The 21,807-nt window shown below is 46.6% G+C and overlaps 1 protein-coding gene across 4 annotated transcripts in view; it reads right to left on the reverse strand.

Moving 5' to 3' along the window:
* Positions 1-1,913: 1,913 nt before the first annotated feature.
* Positions 1,914-21,807, reverse strand: part of CF1H1orf100 (chromosome F1 C1orf100 homolog) — a 28,241-nt gene continuing 8,347 nt past the window's right edge. For 2 of the 4 annotated variants that reach the window (XM_045048931.1, XM_045048932.1), the window contains 4 exons: positions 21,558-21,626; positions 15,376-15,471; positions 10,592-10,764; positions 1,914-2,097 (listed from right to left, as the gene is read on the reverse strand). In XM_045048931.1, coding sequence (XP_044904866.1) covers positions 2,006-2,097; positions 10,592-10,764; positions 15,376-15,471; positions 21,558-21,613 — 417 coding nt within the window. In that variant the 5' untranslated portion in view covers positions 21,614-21,626 and the 3' untranslated portion in view covers positions 1,914-2,005. Of the gene's footprint in view, positions 2,098-5,215; positions 7,396-10,591; positions 10,765-15,375; positions 15,472-21,557; positions 21,627-21,807 lie in introns of those variants that run through there. The other 2 variants (XM_045048933.1, XM_045048934.1) reach the window with 2 other exon arrangements.

Below are 21,807 nucleotides of genomic sequence, written 5' to 3' on the forward strand. Positions count from 1 at the left end.
GGCTCTGTGCCGACAGCTTGGAGCCCGGAGCCTGCTTCGGATTCTGTGTCTCCCTCTCTCTCTCTGCCCCTCCCCAGCTCGCACTTTGTCTCTCAAAAATAAACATTAAGAAAAAGTTTTTTTTAAATACTGAAATCCTACAGAGTACCTTTGATCACAATGGCACAATGCTAGAAATCAGTAACAGAAGGAAAACCGAAAAATTCACAGTGGAAATTTAAGAACACACACTCAGCCAAATGAGTCAAAGAAGAACTCCCAGAGGAAAGGAGGAAACACAAAGAGGAGAACGTGCAGCAAACATGGGCAGAGCCCCACGGGAAATTGGTAGCAGTGAAAAGTTTCACATCAAGACCCTAACTTTCCACCTTAAGGAGCTAAAAAAAGAAAGCAAACTCAACCCAAAACCAGTAAAAGGAAGGAAACGAGTAGAGTCAAGAGTAACAAAATAGAGACTAGAAAACAGAGAATATCAGTGAAACCAAAAGCTGGTAATTTTTATTTTCTGTGTTTTCGTGTGCTTGGCCACAGCCGAGACCTTTGCGTTTGAGCAGCTTCCTGGTCCTTAGCTCTGTGAAAACGTTTCCCTGATGATTTCCTCTAATTTTCTCTGATGCTTGTTAGGTGGTGGACCCCCTGATTTATTAGTCTGTGTCTCTTCTTTTAAAACAATAATTTTCTTTGTCTTTTGATTCCATATAGAGCTTTTCAGAATTTTCTTCCAATCCTGTCAAATGTTTAATTTTTAGGAATCACGTTTTTAATGACCAAGAGCTTTGGAGAGATGGCGTTTTCATGTTTGTGGATGACGCATCCCTTGTTGGATGACAGTGTTACTTTGTTAGCTTCTTTTCGATTCCTTGGTGTTTCCTCTGGGATCATTTCTTCTCTTTGTCTTTCATGTTTCGTTATTTTTCCAACTCTCTGGTGATCCTTGGCTGGCTCTTCACATCTACGACCAAGGCAGTGGAAAACTACCTAAAACTGTGTTCCCAGGGGGGAAGCCTGTTAACTAGTAGGTTTCACTTTGTGTGTGTGTGGGGGCGGGGGGGGGGGGTTGAGTAGGGATGCTAGGGGCCAGAATGTAGGATTCTTTTCTTTGGGATCATTAATTTCTTTAAAAAAAAACCTGCTAGTTTTTTGCCTGGGGAACTGATGCCCAGTTGTTAAGATAAGGGTATTAACTGTCTATACACGGGCTTTCAATTAATCAATTAATCCTTTTTTTTTTTTTTTTTTTACCATTCCCATAACTCACTACAGCCCTAAGCCACTTCTGGGTTTCTGCATCCAGAACACCTTTAGGATCTGTGGTTGCTGGCAGTCTACCTCCCTGGCTACTTCCCCAGGTTTTCCTTGTCTTGTCTTGTCTTGTCTTGTCTTGTCTTGTCTTGTCTTGTCTTGTCTTGTCTTCTCTTCTCTTCTCTTCTCTTCTCTTCTCTTCTCTTCTCTTTATAACGAGTAATGCAGTTATTGAGCAGATTATATTCTTACCTGGCCCCCTGTATAACCTTTGGATTAAATGTAAGACAGTTGACGTGAGAAGAGATGACAAGTTGTCTTAAACTTGACTCTTTTTTTTAAAAATTTTTTTAATGTTTATTTATTTTTGACAGAGAGAGACAGAGCATGAGCGGGGGAGGGACAGAGAGAGAGGGAGACACAGAATCTGAAACAGGCTCCAGGCTCTGAGCTGTCAGCACAGAGCCCGACGCGGGGCTCGAACTCACGGACCACAAGATCATGACCTGAGCCGAAGTCAGGTGCTCAACCGACTGAGCCACCCAGGTGCGCCTTAAACTTGACTCTTGATCCCCTGCCCTTAGGTTGATCGCCTCAATCTGAAAATACTTTGCCGCATGTAAATATTTCAGGATTGTAGCCATTCAGATACACACTTCAATCAACAGTAGTCCTGTTATTTTAATCTAAAAGAGTCACCTAAGAACTCCAAATGTTGTTTTGTTTGAATGCCATGGTTATTTACAACTTAAGTGGTTTTCGTTCACAACTGCCTCTCTTGACAACAGTAGAGTTCTGGCAGAGAATCGAGTGGTCTAGGGTTCGATGAAACTGTAGCTAATTTCTTGTTCCAATCTGGAATTTAAAACAAATCAATGATTTATTTTAAGACCGTTCACTCCTAAATTTTAAATAGTGTCAACAACAATTTTGCTTAATTTTTTTAATGTTTATTCATTTTTGAGAGGAAGAAAGAGGTGGGGGGGGGAGGGGCAGAGAGAGAGGGGGACACAGAATCCGAAACAGGCTCCAGGCTCCGAGCTGTCAGCACAGAGCCCGACGCGGGGCTCGAACTCACGAACTGTGAGATCGTGACCTGAGCCGAAGTCAGACACTCAACCGACTGAGCCAACCAAGTGCCCCAAAATAGTGTCCACAACAATTGTATGCAATAAAATAATTTGGGGGATTGAAGAGAAAGGGATATATGTGAAAGATGTGGGGGAACAGGACTTAATCAAAAGGTTATTTCTGTGTTTCATTCTGTGATCAAGAGGCACCTCACTGAGTTATGCCCACATGTAAATAAAATTAAATCAGTCATATACGTTTGCATTTTGACATCCTAATTGTAGACCCCCAACCCCTATAAACCCCACACTGGAAACGGGCCACTCTGTGTGTTTGTATCAAACTTCAGTTGGTACAATCCCTCAATTTACCCCCACTGGAGTTCCTGTACTTTATACCCTCTTATCTACAATCACTAACAGTTCTGCTTGTCTGGAGCTGAGGGTTCGCGGAGGGCTTGGGGATAAATGCATCAGCCATCGCATCCACACTGGGTGAACCAAAGAGCACGGCGTTATGGCGATAGCATCGTAAGGCAGCAAGCAGTATTACGTGTAGTGCCATGCACTGTGTTACTTACCTTAATATCCACGGTAATCCTCAGATGCCCACTGATGGGGTCACCATCTCAAAGAGATTCGTGAACGTGCCCAAGTTTATAGGATAGTGAGGGGACTTGACCCAGGAATACCTGGCCCCCAAGGCCCTGACCTCTTCACTGCTCCATTACACCTTCCACACTTACTTCGACAGCATTGAAAGACACAAACATTTCTTGGTATTAAGAATGGATACTATTTCATTGAACCCAGGAGTATGACTCGAAATGCCATCCCTGGAGGATTCTTGAAATCTAATTGAATAGTGTGTACCTGTCTGAACTAAGTAACCATTCAACTTCCCAAGGCTTATGGGGTTAAAATAGCAACTCTGACCTTCTCGAGGGTTACACTGTGTCTAAGCGCTTTAGGAGCGTGAAGAATCCCTCACCAGCCATGGAGCTGAATGACGCACTCATTCGACTGGATCGACTGGACAATAAACGTTCCCAGAACGTGCAACAAACTTTTGGGGCTTCACCGAGTCAACATGCCCACAGACAGTGGATGCTATCAAGCCCGAAATACGCTATGCAGATTTGGGGGTGGGACTGCTGTGGAAAGGACATGTGAAATGATTTGGGGGACTTCCTTACCATTTGATAAAGTGAAACTCTTGTTCATGTGGATTTGTGGGGGTGACTTCTTCCAAAGTCATCATCGAAAAATAAAACGAGTTAAGTGAGAACTACGGAGACAATTTAACCAACTTCCTGAATCCCATTTATTCCAACTACTGTAATAATTTAGTATCATTTGATAGTATCACTTGGAACAGTTTAAGAGATTTCCAAGGATAACTTCGATTATACATGATAACTATTTGAGGCACTGGTTTTAGAACTTGATCCCAGAAAAAAACACAATCCCGTTGCATTAGGGTTTTTTGTTTGTCTGTTTACAAACATTTATTATGGCACGTGTTTATTCTTTGATCGATAATATAATAGCTAATATTTTTTGAAGGCCTATTAATGTTACGTACAAGCACAATGCTAAGTTCCTTATATGGTTATCTCTGTTCTGTTAGGTAGATACTATTATTATCCTTTTTACAGACGAGAAATCGGAAGGTCAGGGAGTCTAAGGGTCACACCGCTACCAAGAGCAGATATTTTATTTTCAGAGGATGAGTTCTTTTAATTATTTGGTGCCAGGGTAATACATGGGCAAATTTTGTGTGAGGGGCCGTCTCATATTCGCAGGCTCTAGGTTCTCTGAGGATGGAGTCTGTCCATCTACACTGTGTCTTGCACAGAGTCCATGCTTAATCAATGTTTCCTAAAAAAATAAACGCACCCCTGAGAATGTGCTGAGAATGAATTTGTTACTGAGGAAGAACTTCTTGAGAGGTGATCTATCACAATCTATATTTAATCCGTTTTTCAACAATGCCCAAAGAGGAAATGAGAACCCGACAGTGAAATGCGAGTCAGTGCTAATCTAGGCATATGTCCGGCCCTTAAAATCTGATCACCAAGACGGGTCAAATGGTTAAGATTAGAAACAAAAACAAAAACAAAAAACCCACGTCTTCGTAAACCACTTTATATCGATCTTATTCTCTGAGAAGCCCTTCCCCCAAAGACTCCTTCAAGGAGTACAGTTTCTTGATTTAAACAAACCCTCATGGGGCGCCTGGGTGGCGCAGTCGGTTAAGCGTCCAACTTCAGCCAGGTCACGATCTCGCGGTCCGTGAGTTCGAGCCCCGCGTCAGGCTCTGGGCTGATGGCTCAGCGCCTGGAGCCTGTTTCTGATTCTGTGTCTCCCTCTCTCTCTGCCCCTCCCCCGTTCATGCTCTGTCTCTCTCTGTCCCCCCAAAAATAAATAAACGTTTAAAAAAAAATTAAAAATTAAAAAAAAAAAAACAAACCCTCGATTCAGTGCCTGCTGTGGTCTCTCTCAGTGCTCAGATTTGTGACCTCTCTCTGTTAGGTCTCTTGAAGACCCCCCTGTCGCCTACCTGATGGTTGTTCACAAAATAATCGCCCCCTAAGCACCCCGCAAATCCATCCAATTCTCTTTACTGTTACCAGCTGTCATCACCTGCCTAAACCACTGGTTCCCAAACTTGGCCACATGGGGGACCAATCTGGGGAGGTTTTTAAATTACTGATGCCTGGGACCACCCCACCCCACCCCACCCCACCCCTGCACCAGGAGATCCTGATTTAATTGGTATGGGTATCTCCTGGGCATCTGGCTTGCGAAAAGTGATGTCACCGAGGGTGAGAACCTTTAGCCTAACCACTGCTGGGGGCAGCGGGCAGGGGTGCTCCTGACTCAGCATATTCAGTCCCTGCCTCACCCGACTCCCCACCCGGCCTCCCTTTCCTTCTCATTTTCACAATGCACTTTTAATCATGGCGTCTCCACCCTTCTTAAAACTTTTTTAGTGATTTGCCATTTATCTCAGGCTAGAGGTGCCAGAGCTGAAAATGGCCTGTATACCCTCTCCTTGTTCCTGTCTTTAAATCTCTAGTTACATCCTGCTCCACCCTTCCTGATCTCTGTGCTTTAGCACATTTTTTTTTTAAGTTTCTCAAACATGCTGTGTTCCTACCACAGGGCCTTTGCACACTCTGTGCTCACTGTGAAGCTCTTCCCCTACTCCTCGCTTAGTGAACTTTTCGCTCATCATTTCCTCAGGGAAACCCATTAAGCGCTCCTATAGCACCACATAAATTCTGCTCTATCGCATTTATGCCAGGTGAAATGGTACGCTTATTTCTGTCCCGGTTCCGGTTGAAGCTTCCTGCATGTAGAAACGTTGTGTCTATTTTTGTTTGACACTGTATCGCCAAAACCTTGCACACTGCCTGGCATACAAATAGGCTCTCAAATCATTTACTGGAAGAACACAGATGAATGAATGAAAACGCTCTCACAGCAAGTCACTGAGTCCAACTGATGTCACCTCCAAAATATCTCTGGAATCCATTCATCCTTTTTCATTTTCCCTGCTGGTCCAAGCCCCATCGTCTCCATTCTAAGCAGGCAAATAGCTTCCTCGCTGGTCGGCACGCCCTACCTCTTGTCCCTTTCCAAACAGGGTCTTAGCAGCAGCTAGAGTTGATCTTTTAAAAATACAAATGATCAGTCACTCCTCCGCTCGAACCCTTCCAGGTCTTTGTTTTGAGATTCGAATCCAGGCGCCCTCCCTGACCACACACCCGCTACACTGGGTTCCTTTCTGTTCCTCAAACAAGCGTAGGCCTTTCCTGCTTTCAAGCTTTTGGACTCACTGTTTGTTCCTTTCTCCTGAAACACTGTCTAACGTGACTCATTCCCGTGTTCCAGGGCTCAGCTAAAATTGCATAGAGGTTTTCCCTGACTGTGCTATTAAAAGCAAACTGCCTTGAGTTCACTTATCAGCCTGTTTCGCTGATAGCACCACCGCAGTCTATAATGTTGACAAAGCGTGCTTGGTTATGCTCTGTAGGCCCCCAAGAATGTCAGCTCCATGAAAGCAGGTGTCCTGTCTATCCAGGTCACTGTAGCCCCCACAGACAGCACCGTGGCTGGTTCATAAAGGATGCTCAGTCAATGCACCCTTGCCAGCTTCCAAAGCGGACCCCAGTAATTCTCACCCCGTGGTACCCGTGCCTTATGTAATCCTTGCACACTGCCTCAGTAGGACCATTCAGAAGTGACAGTGCGTGGCTTCTGCCCCCGGGTCAGAAAAGGCATCACCGTCTCCCCCTTCATCCCAGATTGCCCATTCTAGGTAGGGGGAGCTAACTGCCGTGCCCTCGGGACATTTGGCACTGGTGTGAGGAGACCCACCTGGAAAGGCACGGAGGCCCCAGTCATGAGCCAGCATGCGAGTGACGACCATGTGGATGAGCCACCTTGGAGGCAGACCCTCCGGCCCCAGTCAAGCCTTCAGATGATGCCCCACTCAATGCAGGTGACTGATTCCTTGAGAGAGAAACCCTGAGCCAGAACTGCCCATCTAAAAGGTGAAAATCATGATCATTTATCTGATAAACCACTAGGTTTTGGAGTGAGACGCTCCTCCACGATAGATAACTCATACACGCTCGCTCAGCGGGTCAGTGACTATTTCGACATGAATTATCTCTTGAATGGGTCAGGCTTCAACCCTCACTGGGTAGGGGGCTGTCCAACCCTGTTCCTTGTCTAGTGCTGCCTGCTAGACTTTCCAGCACCTCATTTTCAGTTGCCTACGGATCCCAGCTTGACACGTCTCTGGCCGAAAACCATTATTTCCATCAGAGGCACCAACAATCCTGCGGTCGGAGCGGGCGGCCGTGCAAGGAGCTTTAATGCCTCGTGAGTTCTCGTGAGTTCTCTCTTGATGGTGTCCTTCCTCACTCCAAATGCTGCACCACCTGAATCTTCTTCCCATTTCCTGTGAAGCCTCCCTCCGTTCATTCTCTGGAGGGCCCGGATCGACGACCCACCAGCTGCTGGATGGAGTGAGTTTCTTAAAGTCTGTAAGGCTCGGTTTTCTCTTCTGCTACGTGGAGTAAATAATAATAGCTACATCACGGGGGCTATGACTCATTGCAACCACGAGTGTATACACGTGTGTGTGTGTGTGTGTGTGTGTGTGTGTGTATCATTCAGCACAGTTCTGGGCCCATGACAGACATTTTAAATATTAACAGCTATGCTAAACTACAGACTTCCGATGGGGCGCCTGGGTGGCTCAGTCGGTTAAGCGGCCGACTTCGGCTCAGGTCATGATCTCGCGGTCCGCGAGTTCAAGCCCCGTGTCGGGCTCTGTGCTGACAGCTCAGAGCCTGGAGCCTGTTTCAGATTCTGTGTCTCCCTCTCTCTAACCCTCCCCTGTTCATGCTCTGTCTCTCCCTGTCTCAAAAATAAATAAAACGTTAAAAAAAATTTTTTTTAAACTACAGACTTCCGAGAAGTCGGGTTCAGAGAAGCTGAGCGTCTTGCCCAACACTGAAGAGTCAGGGCATGCGGGCCTGCAGTGGCCCTGGGGCCTGAGTCCTCCTGGCTGGAGTCCTCCCTGCTCTCCCGCCTTCCACGAGCCTCACCATCCCCCCACCACGTCCCGGCTGCGGTGTCCCTGCCTGGGGGCCCCTGTTCCCTCTGCCTGGAACCTCATCCATCAGGGCCTAGCATGTTCTAGACCCCACCTTCCAGCTCCCACTCAGCTAGTTGCTTAGTCATTCTCTGGGGGGCTGGTTGTTGCTTCACCTTCCTGATTCGATTGGGAACGCCCGGTGGCTGAGGTCAGAGCCTGGGCTTGGCGCTCACCTCCTCCCATGGCACCCGGCACGGTGTTAGGGACACAGAACCTGGTAAATACTCAACTGCGTCGCTAAACACTCCCCTGGTTCCATAGGGCGGAAAGAATTAAGAATCGTCTAAAACAAGCAGGGGAGAAAACCTTTTGTGTCTTTCTGTCTCACCGGATTCCCTCGAAGCAGAGGAATTGGAAAGAAGGTCTTGTCTATTACCACTTTGGTAACCCAAGGCCCACCTGGATTACCCCCTGCTACGGAAGCCGACTTCAGACTCGAACGTTCTCGAAAGGGCAAGCCGCTTAGCTGGTTCTCCTGACCACCTCTTCTCTCCCGCTACTCAGCCCCTGGCGGCCCCCGTCCCCCCTCAGGCCTCATCCTCAGCCCTGATCTGCACCCATACCCACCCTGGCTTCCGTTAATACAACCGTCCCGGGGCCCCCTGTGGGGCCCCAACTTCTACCGTCCCACACTCCCTCCTGGCACCTCCTTCCCTAGAGCTCATCTCAGCCCCCAGCCTCCCTCTGCCCTCATCTCCCGCCCTGCTCAGCCTCCACCCGTCTCCCACCTCCCAGAACCCAGCTTCGCACCCCTGGGAACCTCTTATGCCAGATGCCTCCTGCCCACATGCGGCCCGTCGGCCTCATCTACTGCGCGCCCCCCCCCCGCCCCTCCGCGGCTCCACTGTCTAGAGACGAATCGCCTGGGCCTGACTCCCACCCTCCTGGCTGCTGGTGTTTGCTCTTCCCCTGGGACCTGAGCCCCATCCCTGGCCTAGCCACTCTTCTCAGGGGAGAACAGGAGGAAGGGTGGGCCCTCCTCACCCCCAGCCGCTCCCTCCACCATCCTCCTACTCGGTTTCTTACTCTTTCTCAAGCAAGAAGAAAGTGACTCACTTTAAAGAAAACTATTAGATAAACAGTAGTGCAGGTGACACCCAGCTGTGACAGAGGCCATATGGGTTACAGGTCAAGCACAGAGCTTGGCCTCTGCCTGAATGCTATGTCTCAAATGGCCTGGGTCTGAACTCTGCCCCTCCTACCTGCTGCCTGGTGATCTGGGTCATTAACTGTCTCAGAAACTCGATCCCCCCCTTCTTGGAAAATGGGGGAAATAATAGCACTTACCTAAGAGTGCTGTTACGAGGACAAAATATGTTCCTGCCACAGGGTAAGAGCTCCAGAAACAGTGGGGTTAACTCACTTACAAAGCCTGTCAACGCAGCGACTCCTTCCCCTCACTAAAATTCAAGGCATCCGTGAGGACAGGAATACAAGTAATGTCTACACTGGCATCCTCGTGTGTACCCCCGGCTCACATCTGGGGGAGGGCTTGGCCCTTCATAGCCGCACATGTTGCAATGTACAGGGAACTTAGAATCTTTGAAACATGCCTCCAAATGTCAAATTGTCATAAAGTCGTTTAAAATGGGAGAACAAGGGGGCCTCTGGGTGGTTCAGGCAGTTAAACGTCCAACTTCAGCTCAGGTCATGATCTCGCAGTACGTGAGTTCAAGCCCCACATCAGGCTCACTGCTGTCAGTGTGGAGTCTGCTTCAGATCCTCTGTCCACCCCCCCCATTGCCCCTCCCCTACTGATGCCCTTTCTCCCAAAGATAAATAAAACATTTAAAAAAAATGGGAGAAACGAAAAAAATTTCTTCAATATAGTTAGGCACCACAAGGAATTTGTTGAGTGATGAGAGGCTCGGTAAGAAGCAGTCACATTTGAGCCTGCTTCCTAGCAAGGACATTTGTGCATTTTCTTTTCTTTTTTATTAAGTTTGTTTATTTATTTTGAGAGAGAGCGCACGTGCACGCACCAGTCGGCGAGGGGCAGAGGGAAGGAGAGACAGAATCCCAAGCAGGCTTTGTACCATCCGCGCAGAGCCCTGAACTCATGAACCACGTGATCAGGACCTGAGCCAAAGTCAGATGCTTAACCAGCTGAGCCACCCTGACATTTCTGCATTTTTATCCTTGAATTCTAATTTTTTTTTTCAACGTTTTTAAATTTATTTTTGGGACAGAGAGAGACAGAGCATGAACGGGGGAGGGGCAGAGAGAGAGGGAGACACAGAATCGGAAACAGGCTCCAGGCTCTGAGCCATCAGCCCAGAGCCTGACACGGGGCTCGAACTCACGGACCGCGAGATCGTGACCTGGCTGAAGTCGGACGCTTAACCGACTGCGCCACCCAGGCACCCCTATCCTTGAATTCTATAGCGAGCTGGAAAAAAGGAGAGGCGGAAACAGCCCTTGGGCCAGCCTCTAAGTTCTTCTTCCTGCACCTCGACACACACACACACACACACACACACACACACACACTGTCCCCAACTTGACTGGTCCCAGACACGTCCCTGATGGCTACAAGCCCACGAAAGAGGCTCATCGGAGGCAAGTGTGATCTCAGAGAGGAAGAGCAGTTGACCTGACTTACCAATCTTGTAAAATGGCAGAGAATAGTCCCTTTGGTAGGTGGTTTCTTTATACCATGGCTCAGCGGGCCTTGAATGTCTTCGAAAACAAATGTATCGAATGAGAGTTTGTTGGTCTAATTGAGGCTGATACTGGCTTTTTCTCCTGGGTGGAATTGTCAAGTCTATGAGAGGTCTAAATGAAAATAGAAACAGCTTGCTGAGCACCCAGTAGAAGGAAAGCAGTCCAACGTTCTCATCCGCTGAAATCCACTCTCTGGAAGCAGCCAGGAGGCTACAAAGATACTATTGGTAAGACTCCATGGCGCCAAGGCCAGCACAGCGGGGTTTTCAGCAGGTGGCTCGAGGATCCCAGTCCCTTGTTCCCCCATGGTGGCATCCCTCCTCCTCCTCCACCACAGGTTCCAGAAGACGACCTGCATTGAAACCTCCACTGGGTCTGCTCAAGTGTGGCTACTTCCTGCACTCTGGCTATCTCCTGTACTCTACTTCCTGTGCCCTGGCTACTTCCTGTACTCCACATCTCCCCAGTGCCCTTTCCCATCGTAATTTTCTTCCCTATGGATGTTTGGTTCCCTCCAGGAACCAACACTGTCTTCTGACCAGACTAACCACTATGGTGCAAGTTGGTGTTGGATGAACTTGAAATCAGTTATAACCTTCCTGTCCCTCCACTCAGATAAGTCCCCTCTGAAAGCAAAAGTAAAGAAGAATCAAAATTTAATGGTGAAATATCTTCATACACGTGTGGGAGTTTACTCTCACTGGTGCGGCTTGCTTGAGAACACTTTGGTGGTGAGTATTAATATCTTTAAAATGTGCATATACTTTGTCACAGCCAACTCCGGAAATGAGGGGTGTCACCAAAGACATAGCTCGAAGAATGTTCACCAAAGTATTTTATGATAATAAAAGAATGGAAACAATCTTCATGTGAAAAAAGAGGGATTATTTAGAAAATGATACAGACATGTACAGGAATATCATACCGCCATTAAAAGTGATGCTGTGGAATTATGAATTTTGAGATGGAAGAAAGTCCGCAATAAATAATTAAGTTTGGGACGCCTGGGTGGCGCAGTCGGTTAAGCGTCCGACTTCAGCCAGGTCACGATCTCGCGGTCCGTGAGTTCGAGCCCCGCGTCAGGCTCTGGGCTGATGGCTCAGAGCCTGGAGCCTGTTTCCGATTCTGTGTCTCCCTCTCTCTCTGCCCCTCCCCCGTTCATGCTCTGTCTCTCTCTGTCCCAAAAATAAATAAAAACCATTGAAAAAAAAATTAAGTTTAAACAAAGGTTTCAGTTGAATTGAACACTTTAAGTGGATGAGCTCTATGGTGTGGGAATTATCTCAGGAAAACTGTTATACAAAACAAGGTTTCAATCATCAAAATATCAGCAAACTGAATTCAACAACACATTAAAAGGATTGTACACCATGACCAAGTGGGATTTACTCCAGGGCTACAAGGAAGGTTCAACATCTGCAAATCAATCAACATAATATGCCACATTAACAAATTGAAGGAGGGGTGCCTTGGGGGGCTCAGTCGGTTGGGCATCCAACTTCAACTTGGGTCATGATCTTGCAACTCATGGATTTGAGCCCACATCGGGCTGTCTGCTGTCAGTGCAGAGCCTGCTTTGGATCCTGTCTCCCCATCTCTCTCTGCATCCCCCCCCCCCTCACAAAAATGAATAAAACATTAAAAAATTGAAAGATAATAATCATACCATCATCTCAGTAGATGTGGAAAAGAATGTGACAAAATTCAACATCCATTAATGATAATGTGGGTATAAAGGGAACATATTTCAGCATAATAAAGACTATATATGAAAGCCCACAGCTAATCTCATATTCCAAGTTAGAAAGCTGTAAGCTTTTTTCTAAGATCAGAAGTAAGACAAGGGTGTCCACTCTCACTACTTTTATTTAACATATGTTGGAAGTCCCAACCAGAGCAATTAGGCAAGGAAAAGAAATAAAAGGTATCCAAATAGGAAAGTCAGAAGTAAAACTGTCTCTATTTGTAGATAGCATGATCAATATATAGAAAACTGTAGACTCCACCAAAAAAATGTTAGAACTAATGAAGGAGTTCAGTGACGTTTCAGGATGTGAAATCAATGTAGAAAAATGTATTGCATTTCTATACACTAACAATAAACTATCGGACAGAGAAATTAAGACAACAATCCTATTTACAATCGCATCAAAAACAATAAATAGGAGTACATTTAACCAAGGAGGTTAAAGACCTATACATTGAAAACCGTTAAGACACTGATGAAAGAAATGGAAGAAAACACAAATAAATGGGAAGATATTCTGTGTCCATGGATTGGAAGAATTAATATTGTTAAAATGTCATACTATCCAAACCCATCTACACATTTTATGCAATTCCTATAAAAATTCCAAAGGCAGGGGTGTGTGGATGGCTCAAGTCAGTTGAGAGTCCGACTCTTGGTTTCGGCTCAGGTCGTGATCCTGGGCTCATGGGATCAAGCCCTGTGTCGGGCTTTGCACAGGCACGGAGCCGGCTTGGGATTCTCTCTCTCTCTCCCTCTGCCTCTTACTCTCTCTTTTGAAAAAAATAAAAAAGTAAATAAATAAATAAAATAAAAATTCCAAAGGCATTCTTTCATAGGACTAGAACAAAGAATTCTAAAATCCTAAAAATCCCACAAAAGTCCAAATATCTAAAGCAATCTTGAGAAAGAGAAACAACATGGAGACATCATGCTTCCTGGTTTCAAATTATATTATAAAGCTATAGCAATTAAAGCACTATGATATTGTCATAAAAAAGACACATATGTTACATATACCAACAGAACAGTATAGTGAGCACAGAAATAAACCCATATCTATGTGGTCAATTGGTTTAGACAAAAAAAAAAATCCCCAAAATATACAATGGGGAGAGGATAGTCTCTTTAGTAAGTGGTGTTGGAAAAAATGCAACATGCAAAAGATGAATTATCTTATACACAAAAAGCAACTCAAAATTAGTTAAAGACTTGAAGGTAAGACCTGAAACCATAAAACTCCTAGAAGAAAACAATAAGGAGTAAATTCCTTGACATCAAGCTTAGCAATGAGTTTTTGGATTTGACACCAAAAGTAAAGGCAACGAAAACACAAATAAACGGGACAACATCAAACTAAAAAGCTTTTGCACAGCGAAGGAGAGCAACAAAACAAAAAGGCAACCTGTGGAATAGGATAAATATTTGCCAATCATATATCTGATGAGGAGTTAATGGCCAAAATACACAAATAACTCCTACAAGTCAATAGTAAAAAAAAAAAAAAAACAAAAAAAAACCGTCTGACTAAAAAATGGGCAGAGAATCAGAACAGACATTTTTTTTCCCGAAGAAGACGTATGGATGCCAAACAGACTCATGAAGAATGCTCCCCGTCACTAACCATCAGGGAAATGCAAACTGAAACCACAGTGAGCTGTCACCTCCCACCTGTTAGAACGGCTAGTATCAAAAAGGCAAGAGGTAAGAAGTGTTGGCGAGGAGGTGGAGAAACGGGAATCTTCGTGCTCTGTTGTAGGACTGCAAACTGGTGCAGCCATTGTGAACAGTATGGAGGTTCCTCCAAAAGTTAGGACTACCAGGAATTCCCCTTCTGGGTACACATCCAAAGAAAGTGAAATCTCTGTCTCAGATATCTGTATCTCCATGTTCATTGCAGCATCATTTGCAATGGCCAAGGCATAGAAACAATCTAAGTGTTCATTGATGGATGAATGGATAGAGAAGATGTTGTTGTATACATACATATATATATATGTTTTTCTCATATATGTATATATGTATATAAGTGAAAAAAGATCAGATAAAAACAAGGACCATATGATCTCACTTATATGTGGAATACACAAAAACCAAACACATAGAAAAAGAGAACAGATTGGTGGCTGCCAGAGGCAGACTTGGGGGGATGGGGAAAATGGGTGAATGAGGTCAAAATGTACGAACTTCCAGATAAATAAATTCTAGAAGTGTAATGTACTGCATGGTGATTATAGGTAATAATATTGTATTGTTTATTTGAAAGGTCCTAAAATGGTAGACTTTAAAAGTTCTCATCATGAGTAAAAAAAATGTGCAACTATATGAAGTGAGTCCCTCATCGAGTCCTGCATTGAGCCCCATATTGGGCTCTGCCCTGGTAGGCGAAGCTTGCTTGGGATTCTGTCTCTCTCCTTCTCTCTCTGCCCTTCCTGCACTCTCTAAATAAATAAATAAATAAATAAATAAATAAATAAATAAACTTAAATAACGCCCAAGTGACTGTTCTTTGTTTTTTCCTTTTCTTTTTGTTAAAATCACATTTGGAAAGACAGAAACCAAATTCACAATTTTACTGAGAGGGAAACTGACTCTCAGGAGGGTAAGTTTTTTGAACAAGTTGAAACTCTAAACTCTTGGTGTTTCTTACATTTCTTTGATGATTTAGTAACATTCTATATTTATTGTTGATTATAAGAGTAATATATGTTCTTTAGAGAAAAATCTGGAAAACAGAAAGAAAGATGAAAAATAAAATACAAATACCAATGATCTTAACCAGTCATAAAACGTCATTGTTAAGTTTGGTGTATTTTGTTCCAAGCTTTTTTTTTTTTTTTTTAGCCATTAAATAATAATTATTATTGTTATCATTATTATGACTACAAATTGTCATCCCTCCCTTTTTTTTTTCATTTTATCATTCTAACTTTAATGAAATTTTTGAAACCTAAGATTTAGGAAGGTCTCCTCACCTGGGAGGTCTCTTCGCACTAGAATCAAAGTGGACTCTTGCCAGCTGCCCGGGGTAATATCCTTGGATGTCCTTTCCTTGATGAGCGATGAATACACTAGTGGAGAAAGTAAAAGGGTGATTAAAAAAAAAAAGCAATTAGTTCTTTACAGCAGAATGCCAGCTGTGGTATAATAAAAAATACATGTAGTCTTTGCTTCCGGTTTCTGGCACAGAGTTCTGGAAACCTTTGGAATTTCTTGATAGGGCTGTCTTCTGTTATCCATTTTTCAGGATTTCCTTCTCAAGAGTCATAAGGAAGTATTTGATGTGTCAGGTATTAGGTTCAAACTATCAGAAAAAGAAATAAGAGGCTATTTAAAATCAGTGGGGGCAAATGTTGATCATTGTTGAAATGAGAGAATGGTTATGTGGGGGCTTCTTATACTATTTTTTTTCCCTACTTTTGGTAGGTTCACAAACTTGCCCAAGTATTTTAGATTTTTTAAAAGCTGTGGCAATTAAGTGTATGGGGCAAGAAATGAATAGGCACTATGATGGCCAAAGCACAGGGCGCTTGTGGGCTGGAGGAGGGAACTTAGCTTTGCCAGGGAGGGCTGGGTTGTAAAGACATTTTGAAGCACAAATCGGTGGGGGGGAGGAAGTGCTTTTGGGGTGTGAAGTTGAGCAGGGGTGGGTGGGCGTGTACAGCTGAACCAAGGCGAGGTGAGGCAAGGGTGCCGGGATATCCAGACCCTACTGTTTGAAAGACATCTTATTTTGGGGTGCCTGAGTGGCTCAGTTCAAGTACCCAACTCTTGATTTCGGCTCAAGTCACGATCTCATGGTTTGTGGATTCAGCCCCACATCGGGCTCTGTGCTGACAGTGTGGAGCCTGCTTGGGATTCTCTCTCTCTCTTTGCCCCTCCCCAGCCCTCCCCTGCTTTCTCTCTCTCTCTCAAAAAATAAACTAAAAAAAAAAAGTTTTGAAAGACATCTTACTTTATAACCAATTACTTTTCCTTTTAGATTATGGTCACTACATTATGTTGCCATTTCAGAATTATGTGTAGTTGGATTATGTTAGGCATAAAGGGGGCGTTGTGTCCGAGAGGTTGGGAACCACTCACTAGGGGGTAGGGAATCTTGGCAGCATTTTAAAAAAGAAGATTAATGACATAGTGCAATTTTTATTTTAGAAAGATCTTTGCTAGTGGCTGTGTGGACAATGAAGGTGAGGAGTCTGACTGAAGTACAGAGACTGGCCAGGAGGCAGGTGTCGTCATTTATGTGGGACACGGAAAAACCCGAGCTATGTGTTGGGGAAGGTGGCTGGAGAGAACAGGGGACACCGTGGGAGAAAGGGTTGAGGCTGGGAGGGAGGCGTCCAATACAAGGACAGGCTTGCCTTACGGCTTCAGGCATAAGGAAGAAGGCTGCCACTCCTCTGGAGAGGGAGGGGACACAGGCAGGTGACCATCGTGGGGAGAGTTTGTGATATGTAGGTGTTTGGGGACTTCCACAGGTTCTGAGCTCTCAGACGATGCTATTTCAGAGTTCCAAGGGAAGACTTGGTAGAAAACAGTACATAGTTTTGCACGAAATAGCTCACCAAACACGTGTCGGGTGATGGATGGAAATCTGAACCGTGTCCGCAGTCCAACCAGCACTTACTGAATTCACACAACGTGCCTGCACACTGAGGGTTCTTAGATACAGATCTAGGAGCTGACTTGTCCTCATAATGCTCTTTGTTGTTGTTGTTGTTTTAAAGTTTATGTATTTTGAGAGGTCCGGGGAGGGGCAAAGAAAAAGGGAGAGAGAGAGAATCCCAAGCAGACTCCACGCTGTCAGCCCAGAGCCCGACGTGGGGCTTGAACTCACAAACTGTGAGATCACGACCTGAGCCGAAATCAAGAGTCGGACGTGTAACCGACTGAGTCACCCAGGCGTCCCTTTGCTCTTTGTGTGCTGAACTGGTGATCTGAATAAAGGGTCAGTGGGGTCATGGTTGAGAGATGGATGTCCAGGATTTGGGCAAGCAAACAGGATGGGGAAGACATTCGAGGTGAGGGGAATTTCAGAAGCCAAGATGAGGCCAGAGTTGGGATCAAAGTGGAGTGTGCGGGGGGTGGGGGGCCAGCGGGGACCTCGCTGTCTAACCAGTACGAAAGGCAAGTGCTGTGAACAGGGCGGGTCTGTCTGTCTATGCAAACAGGGCCTCCGGGAGCTCTGACTTTTCAGAAAAACCACAGGCTGTCCGGGCCTGCCCAGTGGCTCGGATAAAGTGACTGAGCCCCGAAGAGTAAATACGAGCAGGGATTAAGTCATAAGAAAGGAGAGGAACTGGCACAATCATAGGGAACAAATGACATTTCTGAGAGCCCGGGACTTTCTTGGGCACCCGTCCCGTGGCTGAAGCACTCCCTTGGAAAGATCCCCCTAGCGCCCTGTTGCAGTCTGTGAGCAATCCAGCCGGGGTTCCGAAGCCACACTGGTCTCTCACAGCTGCTGTGCCGTTTTCAGTAGGCTGAGTTTTGACCGTGGATTCTCACAAGCATGCTTGTAACAAACGCCTGCTGAATACAGGCGAGTGACCTAAGCACCGCTCCGTAGAAGCCGTCTGTAAAGGCTGTTTTGAGGATGGAGAAGCCCTTCTCTGCCAGCACCAGATCACAGGCCCAGCTCCCAGTCCCTGGGGGGGTCTCTCTTGGTAGGTTTTGGCCCAGGAGCGGGGAGGGGGAGGGAAGCTCGTAAGCAGGTGCTGAAGGGAAGGGGGGCTGGGTGGAGAAGTGGAAAGGATTGGGGAAAGAAGGGCAAACTCTTCAGGTGGACTTTCCCAGCTCCCCACGTGGCCTGACTTCACCTTCCAGAAGAGGAAGATCCCAGGCGAGAGGTTAATGAGGGGCAAAGCGTACGTAACCTGGCCTGTCAGTCAGGAGCTGGCCTCTCCTGGCGGGGCTGGGTGCGTGAGTGGGGGAAGCAGCGGTCTCTCCAGACCTGGCCGCGGACCCCTGCCTGGGCTCTGCTCAGACCCGTCGACTGACTTGGCTTCTAAGATTCCTGAATGAGTTGTGGGAAGGTTGGCTTCTAAGACCCCTTCTCCTCCTCCTCCAGACTCCTGCTTCGACCAATTCCCCCACACGTTGTTTGCCAGCCCCTCAAAGCTTGGCTCTTTGAGGTGATGTGGTCTGTGCAGACGAGAGTGTGTGTAGCCGGAGCAGAAACCTGGGCTTAGCCTCAGACGGAATCCGATATGCACAGGGGAGGTCAGGCGTGTTCGTCCCAGGCCCCACGGAGCCTGGCCCCGTGACCTGAGGTGGCCCTGCAGTCCTCTGTTATGTCTGTGCTGGGCCTCAGGCTTTATGAGGCTCCTTTACATGGGTGATCTCATCTAATCCCTAGTCACCTTGCCAGGTAAACATTATGAACAACAGGGGACCGAGGTTCAGAGAGGTCAACTGGGCCCTCCAAAGATCACCCGGCTGGTAAATGCCAGAGCCAAGGATCAAACCCGTTCTCGGAGCTCCACGTTGCACCCAGAGTCATCTCTCAGTGTGCAGGATGGCTGGCTTGCAGAAGAATCTAGTGCTATTTTTATATGAACTCTGTGATCCTCTCACGGGCAGGCAGGAAGTCGATGCCGTGCACCGAAGGCACAGGGGAAGAAACAGACATGGCCGTGTTAGCTGGAAGCTGTCCTTGGTTCAAGGAAACAAGCCCTCTTTGTAGGCTCTGAGGTGTCCGCCGTGTGCAGGGGACAGGGAGACAGTGACATTCAACATTCTCTTCTACCCAAGAGTTCACGATCTGGCAGGAAAACCACACTCGGGCACTAACTGATCATACACAATGAGTAAATGCTGTGTCAGGGAGGAGCAGGCTCTAGGGAATGAGTCACTTAGTAAGGACACGAGCTGGTTGGCGCAGAGGTTGGGAGACCGCCGTGCCCGCTCTGCTATCTTCCAGATTCACTATCCCCTCCAGGAAGAGGGGGACGTCAGGTATCAGTAAAGTAGGGGGGGGGGACTGATCAGCTATGGCTCCGTGTGGCTCCGTGAGTCAACGGGACATTGTGGACATACTTGGTGATCTGGGGTAGGTGTTACCATGACTCCGGGCAGGATGAGCTGACCCCTCCAGCTGCCTCTTGATCTCCCAGAGACCACTTCAGCCAGTGTTTTAAAAATCCACTCTTGGGGCACCCGAGTGGCTCTGTCGGTTAAGCGTCCGACTTCAGCTCGGGTCATGATCTCACAGTTTGTGAGTTCCAGCCCCGCGTCGGGCTCTGCGCTGACAGCTCAGGGCTTGAAGCCTGCTTCACATTCTGTGTCTCCCTCTCTCTCTCTGCCCCTCCCCCACTTATGCGCGCGCTCTCTCTCTCTCTCTCAAAAATAAATAAATAAACATCAAAAAAAATCCACTTATATCTGACACAAATTCCACCTCTTTTTTCTTCCACACCGCACTGCACTTATCCGCCTAAAACCGTCTTTTCAGGAGCATCTGATGCTCTGCAAACCAACTCAACCCTCAGCCCAGCCTGAGAGGCAGGCCTGTAGCTTGGGAATGGCCACAGGTGGCATTTACACCTGGTATAATTCTCGTGAGAGCTGTGTGGTCACTATGACTGGTGAACCACTGAATATTTATCAGGTGCCCCCGCCCGTGTGTGATTCCATTTTCCCATGAAGGAAAGACAGTGGGGCTGGCCGAAGAGGAAGCTGAGGTGGGGGCAGGGCCCGTTTGTGGAGAGCCTCTCGGGCCCTAGCAGAGTTTAGATTTTATGCAAAATGCAGTGATTGCAAGGCTTTCACCTTGCAATGAAGGGCCTTGAACCAAGTTACATTTTCGGAAGCGCTTTCTGGAGAATGGACGGTGGTCGTGGCAGGTGAGTGGGGACAGGCCGTATTCCCATTGGAGATACGTCCTGGAGGTACAACTGAGGAAACTACTGATGGATTGGACCCCCTCCTGTTGCAGATTCAGGAAAGGCATAGACAAGGGCCAGCCTCACAGTGAGTACGGCGGGGAGGCTGGGGCCCCAGCCTAGTTCCGGTGGTGTGCCTCGTCGTGGAGGCTTTGAGGGATGAGCGCAGACAACTGAATCCAGCCCCATCTTAGAATTTCATGGACCCTGTGCCTGCTGCACTGTTTCGCCCAAACCCTCAGGCTCCCTGTGAGCTGGTTTAGGCCAGGCCCGATGACCCTGCCTCAGTCCCACTGAGTTCCTTAGCAGCAGCTAACGGAGCTTTGTTTCCATTTTGCCCAGGAGATGACCCACAGTTAAATAACTCAACAGTGGGCAAGACAGATTTCAAACACATTCCGAAAGACCAAAGGGTTGTGGGGAGGCAGAAATCAAGAAATACTGGAACCCTATTTCCTCCAGTTCCTCATCGTGTGGGCTTCTGGGAGAGAAGGGTAGACTCTGTCCTTTCTCTGAAAGAGGACTGTAGGAACAAAGCATCCTTTCCCTATCCCTCCTTTGGTAATTTCTGGAAGCGAAAGGACTTATCTTTGTTGACTAAACATTGTCAAAAATAACTAGATACTAAAATAAACACAGGCCTCACTCAAAACCACGAAGCCAAAGAGGCTGACCTCAAAGTCACTTACCGTGTGAGTGTCTTACCCATTGTCATAGCTTCTGAGCCTCTCCAGACCCCACGGCCAGTGGTAAAGGGAGGCTGGGTTAGAGTCTATAGATTATTACCCAATATCTCTCAGCAAGATGACTTTAGCCCAAGAACACATGCCTAGGGCTTGTTAGTCTTGGCCCGTCTAAGGCTGGAACTTGGAGGAAGAGTGAAAATCCTATGTTGTTTCAACCTCCCATACGGCAGAAGCAGGAAGTGGTTTGTTTGATCCTGAGCGGACTAAAGGGGCCCCCGCTAAAATTTAGGCTGAGGTTCCTCATCCTTCTTGTTGAAGCCCTTCCCAAGCAAAAACCAATATCCTTCCAATCTTCTGGGTGTTTGGAGTTGCCTGTTTGCTTGGATTTTGCCATCAGTGTGGAATTTCTTTTTGTTTGTTTTTTTACAACTTTCCCCAAACTCAAAGAAATGTCATTGGAACCTCTGGCAGCTATTGCCTCTCAATCACAGAGCACCCGGTGAGCAAATCTACCCCCCACCCCCCACCCCAGGTGTCTGTCTGCCTCACCACAGCTCTGGATGGCGTCTGCGTCTGGAAGAACATTACCTAGATAGGATCACTGGGCGGCGGTCAATAAATTCTCGAAGCCGGATGGCAGCCATGGTGGATGGGAGCCTAAAAAACATTACAGAGTGAAGGTTTATATTGCAAATGTATACACACTATGTACTATATCGCATATACACTAGACACACAGTCCACTTCCATGTGCCACAAAGTCTGTCTGGAAAGAAATAACAGTAAGAAAATTGAAGAGTAAGGAGACTATCCATGGCTTCTTGTAGACCACTTAGCG

This window comes from Felis catus, chromosome F1 (genome assembly GCF_018350175.1).
Source record: "Felis catus isolate Fca126 chromosome F1, F.catus_Fca126_mat1.0, whole genome shotgun sequence".
NCBI classification, from domain to species: Eukaryota; Metazoa; Chordata; class Mammalia; order Carnivora; family Felidae; genus Felis; species Felis catus.